We start from the raw sequence: 5,767 nt of genomic DNA on the forward strand, positions 1-5,767 counted from the left end.
TTGTATTGGACTTGTGATTTCATGAAAATTATATTATATGATATCCCTGTCCCGTTAGGCTAGGCTATGCTAGTCAGCTTTTTTGATGAGGAGGATCCCGGATCCGGGAGAGAGAAGTGGTATTAAGGTCCTTGTGTAATTGTAATGGGATATTGTACCCCCTAGCTCGATTGTCCATTATATATAATCTATATATACTTGTGTTCCCTTATGTACTTTCTGTATTGATTTGTTGTTAATTTAAAAAAAAAAAAAAAAATTTAAATACAATTGTTCTATCTGTGCTTAAAACATGGCGCAGGTTATGAAAAGGTGTGCGTCCCTTTTTCTCAGAAGAACGTCGTTGACACTGGAGATTAAAACGTTATGCCCTTATCACAAAAGGGTAATGTACTTCACTACCTATAATTCACAGGTCTAATTTACCCGAAATGTACTGTAAATGTAGTATGAATGCTAAACCTAGCTAGCAAAAGTAGCTAGGGCACAGTTGTAGCTAAAGTTGTCCAGTGCTAGCTAACTATAGTACTGTTGACTAACACCATTCCGTACACATTTGCGCAACCGCAGCATTCAAACGAGGCTTCAGTGAAAACTAATGGAACTGTGTTGGCATCAAAATCCTGAGGTGTGGACTACGTTTCTATTCAAGCGTTGATTTATTTACATGGTAATGGCCGGATAGTATTGGAGAAAAGTTGAAACCGGACTCCTCTGTTTTACGTTAAATTGTGACGTGCCATGACGTAACGTACGGCACGCATATTGCAACTCGTTCTGTGTCGTACAGCCTCTCTCCACCAGGTGCAGCGCTTCTCTCGCAGATTAAAAACAATAAAGGGACATGGTAAGGGGGATACCTAGTCAATTGTACAACTGAATGCGTTAATCTTTTTTGCGTCATCACTGAAACCATCAGGATTCTCAAAAGCCACTGTTTACTTCTGAAGATAACTAGCGACGCCCTAAAAACCCGATTCAACTTTGACCCAAACCTTCGAATAGGTATGTACTGACACGTAAATAAAACTATTTTTAAAGAGATAAAATAATATTTTAGAGGTGATAAATTGGACAGATCGGGGGGGGGGGGGGGGAAGCCATTTCCCCACACGGCATATCTCCCCCGTTCCCTATCACGCAGTAGGTTTCGCTTCCCAATCCGCCATTTTTAAAAAGACCCGACAGAGCGTTAGTCATGCAGAGACGGTCAGCATGAAGGTCTCGTCAATGATTTTGCTGGAAAGGGGAGAAAATGTGCTTTAGAATGGTATTCATATTACAGTTGACCTGGAAGTATTACGTTTTTTGGGCGCTAAAATAAGGTAACTTGTACGTTACAGCGCGATGTACAAAAAGTGAGTTAGCTAACAAGAAGTTGCTTCATCTTCACTGGCTGCTATATATTTGATCCTTATGCCATACTGCTACGAATAGCTTTTGTACCAATATGTATGTTTTTTTCCCGTCTTGAATGTCCCTTTCCTTATATTGTGTATTTTCTGTGCCATTCGCAGGTAGTGGACCACTATGAGAACCCAAGATATGTGGGTTCCTAACATGCTGACCAGACCGGACACGTCGTGTGCGCGAGTGTCGCAAAATAAATTTTGAAATCCATGTTATTCAATTATTACACCCACACTGCTCGCGAGTGCCAAGGGCTAAAATAGAAGTCATTCGCTGAAAGTCCTGCCTCTCCCATCTCCTCATTGGTTTAAAGAAGCAGGTACCCACGTGCCATCTCCTCATTGGTTAAACCCACGTGGGTGATTGAAAGACGAACTTTGTTGCCGGTTGTCGTGGTAATACAATGAAAGTTTAGATGCGATCACCATATAAGCCTGGAAAGAGGAGAGATGACTAGAAACGATTCGGTTGGCCGTTTTATGTGTGGATTAATTGTCGGAGTAGAGGTCCTTGTGCATTTCAGGTAAAATAACAACTCAATGTTTATATTCCAGGACAAATTAGCTAGCAACAGCAAGCTAGCTAAATAGGACAAATTAAAGTTAGCTAGCAAGTGCAAGCTTGCAAGCAGAGTCTTTCTGGGTAAGTCTAAGAGCTTTGCACACCTGGATTGTACAATATTGGCACATTTTAAGAACTTTCAAGTTGGTTGATCATTGCTGGAGAGCCATTTTCAAGCCAATTTGAAGTGAAAACTACCTATGCAACTCGGGAATATTCAATGTCATCTTGGTAAGCCACTCCAGTGTACATTTGGCCTTGTGTTTTAGGTTGTCCTGCTGAAAGATGCATTTGACTCCCAATGTCTGTTGGAAAGGAAACTGAACCATATTTTGCCTGTGCTTAGCTCTATTCTTTTTGTCCTTGCTGATAACCATACCCATAACATGATGCAGGCACCACCATGCTTGAAATTATGAAGTGGTACTCCGTGATGTTGTATTCAGCACATAGTTAATTTCTTTGCAAACATGATGCATGTTTGGAATATTTTTTTATTTTGTACAGGCCTCCTTTTCACGCTGTCATTTAGGTTAGTGTTGCTGATCCATCCTCAGTGTTTCTCCTATCATAGCCTTTAAAGTCTCCATTGGTCTCATGGTGAAATCCCTGAGTGGTTTCCTTCCTCTCTGGCAACAGAGTTAGGAAGGACGCCTGTATCTTTGTACTGACTGGGTGTATTTTATACACCATCCAAAGTGTAATTGAATAACTAAACCATGCTCAAAGGGATATTCCATGTCTGTTTTATTTTGACCCATCTACCAATATGTACCCTTTAAGGCTCCCTGAAAAACCTCCCTGGTCTTTGTTGTTGAATCTGTGTTTGAAATTCACTGCTCAACTGAGGGACCTTACAATTCTGTGTGTGGGGTACAGAGATAAGGTAGTCATTCAAAAATCATGTTGCACACAGTGAGTCCATGCAACTTAACATTTTTACTTCTGAACCTTAGGCTTGAATACTTAGACTCAAGACATTTCAGCTTTTTATTTATTCATAAATGTTTAAAAACAATTCCACTTTGACCGTATGGGGTGACACCTCAATTTAATCCATTTGAAATACAGGCTGTAACAATGTGTAAATACTTTGTTTCTGAAGCCACTGTATTTCCCAGATGTTGGCAAATTATTTTAATTAAAAGTAAATATGTGCAGGATTTTATTTTACCTGGGGTGACTTTTTTTTATTTTTTATCCCCCTTTCTCCCCAATTTTTCGTGGTATCCAATCGCTAGTAATTACTATCTTGTCTCATCGCTACAACTCCCGTACGGGCTCGGGAGAGACGAAGGTCGAAAGCCACGCGTCCTCCGAAGCACAACCCAACCAAGCCGCACTGCTTCTTAACACAGCGCGCCTCCAACCCGGAAGCCAGCCGCACCAATGTGTCGGAGGAAACACCGTGCACCTGGCCCCCTTGGTTAGCGTGCACTGCGCCCGGCCCGCCACAGGAGTCGCTGGAGCGCGATGAGACAAGGATATCCCTACCGGCCAAACCCTCCCTAACCCGGACGACACTAGCCCAATTGTGCGTCGCCCCACGGACCTCACGGACCTCCCGGTCGCGGCCGGCTGCGACAGAGCCTGGGCTCGAACCCAGAGACTCTGGTGGCACAGCTAGCACTGCGATGCAGTGCACTAGACCACTGCGCCCTGGGGTGACATTTTATTGCTCCCTCTGTTATTCATCTCCATTTAGTGCTTGCAGAGGATGCTATAAAGGCAGCCTTGGCAGACTACAGGGTCAAACGGAAGGAAAACGAGGCGGCAGCAAAACTCATCCCTGTTCTTCCCAATCGCCTTGCGCTGACATCCTAACCACCTTTGAGGCCTGCATCACACAGGTGAACAGTCATGGCCAAGTTCGCCAATGTGTAATTGATTCTTTCAGTTAAAACCATATCAGAACTGCTGGAGAGTGAGTACTGTTAAGTTATGGCAGATGTTTAAGAATTGTTTGTTTGCCGTTATGTATGGCAATTCTCAAATGATAATCCTAAATGTTGAAATGGAATAAAACAATCCTATTTTGTATTTACAACTCCCAAGAAAGGCATTTTAAACTTAATTAAAGACTACAGTTTTGATGTACATTACCAAAAATCTCATCATGTTTTGTTTAGTTGGCTCTAAAGACAGCATCATGGTTCCTGGGGGAAGTTACAACTAGACAATTGAGGTAGTTTCATTTCAGTAATTGAACTGATAGTACCATTGCACAAAAATATAAATACTGATCTTTGTCACTTTGGGGTACACATTGTCCCTACTGTTGATCTCAAATCACAGCAAGTGTGATTCATCCATCTGTGTTGCAGTTAACATTTTAATACGATTATTTAATACATTTTACTCATGATTGCTGAAATGGAGCCACCCTCTGGTTATGCACAAGGATCTTTTTCAGGATCAGCAGCACTGCTAGCATGAGAAGACCCACCAGCACACACAACACAGCCAACAGGCCTATAACTGCTGATAAGCCCTGTTGAGTGAGGGTTCTTGGAGTGGGCGCAGGTAAGGAGCTAGCCTTGTTTGTGGAACTTGTTGCCTCTACAGCGCTTGAATTACCAGGAGGGTATCGGCCTGTAGAATTGTCTAAACACCTGGGCTCCTCAATTGGTAAAGAAGTGGTGGAAGGATCCTTGGGTGGGGCTACAGATGGTGTTGAATTCAGAAACAAGCAGTCTTCATAGCTTAGATCCTGTAAGGTGTAGTGGTCAGAAAGAAGCCGAGACAGAGCAGTATCTTGGTGATGATAAGGCGCTTGAGTGGGGCTCTCTGCATTGTGAAATGTTCCCTTCAACGCTTGCTTTGATGAACCAGAGATACTTCCAAAATCTCTGGTTTTGATGGGTGAGTATAGAAAACCAGGCACAAGGGTTTTCACTGTGAAGGTACCCAGCTGTCTCTCTGGCTTGGTGGTGAAACTAAGGTGAGAGACTTTCTCATTAGGCTTTAGGACCCGTGGACAGATAGCCATGACAGATAGTGTTAGGAGCATGTGATGTGCAAGGTGTGTTGGTTCGGCACACACCAGGTCAGTGGCCATCTTCAGCCTTCCACTCAGTAGCCACTGGTACAGGTACAGGATGTCACACTCACACACCCACAGGTTGTTGGCCAGCTCCACAGAACGGAGACTTGGCAGCCTGTCAAAGGCGCTCTCTGGCACTGAGCGCAGGCAGTTGCTGTTGATCTTAAGGACCTGCAAGTTGACCAGTGCATTCAGCGAGGGGAGGTCCAGGGCAGAAATGCAGTTAGCTGACAGGTCTAAGTGGGTGAGGGAGGCTGGCAGGTTCAGAGGCAGGCTGGTTAGTCGGTTCCCTTTCAGAGTCAGAACCTGCAGCCTCCCCAGGCCCAGCAGAGCCCCTGGCTGGATGGCACGGATGCGGTTGTCCTCCAGGTCTAAGCGGGTGAGGTTGCCCAACTGGCGCAGGGCCCCGGTGGTGATGTAGGTGATGCGGTTCTTCTGCAGCTGCAGGGTCTCCAGGCTGGGGGGCAGGCCCCGGGGGAAGTGAGCCAGTTGGTTGTGGCTGAGGCTGAGTTCCTGCAAGTTAGAGAAGGGCCGGAGTAGGTGGTCCACATTACAGAGCTGGTTCCGGGCCACAGAGAGGACAGATGTGTTGAGAGGGACGGAGACCGGCAAGGACCTCAGGCCCAGGGACTCACAGAGGACCAGCAGCCCAGGGTGAGGACAGCAGCAGCCTTCTGGACAGGGGGATGTCACAAGGCAGGCCAGTGGAGACACACAGAGAAACAGTAGGAGACCATAGAGGCACCACAGCAT

The 5,767-nt window shown here is 45.0% G+C and overlaps 1 protein-coding gene across 1 annotated transcript; it reads right to left on the reverse strand.

The window, feature by feature from the left end:
• Window positions 1-4,330: 4,330 nt before the first annotated feature.
• On the reverse strand, window positions 4,331-5,767 carry LOC129825913 (oligodendrocyte-myelin glycoprotein). The gene has a single exon (XM_055886022.1). It carries the CDS (start codon window positions 5,765-5,767, stop codon window positions 4,331-4,333), a length of 1,437 nt encoding a protein of 478 aa, XP_055741997.1.

This window comes from Salvelinus fontinalis, chromosome 28 (genome assembly GCF_029448725.1).
Source record: "Salvelinus fontinalis isolate EN_2023a chromosome 28, ASM2944872v1, whole genome shotgun sequence".
NCBI classification, from domain to species: Eukaryota; Metazoa; Chordata; class Actinopteri; order Salmoniformes; family Salmonidae; genus Salvelinus; species Salvelinus fontinalis.

Bases quoted from the DNA above. Each gene is read 5' to 3' on its own strand.
- LOC129825913 (XM_055886022.1), bottom strand. From the start codon at position 5,767: ATGCTGTGGTGCCTCTATGGTCTCCTACTGTTTCTCTGTGTGTCTCCA.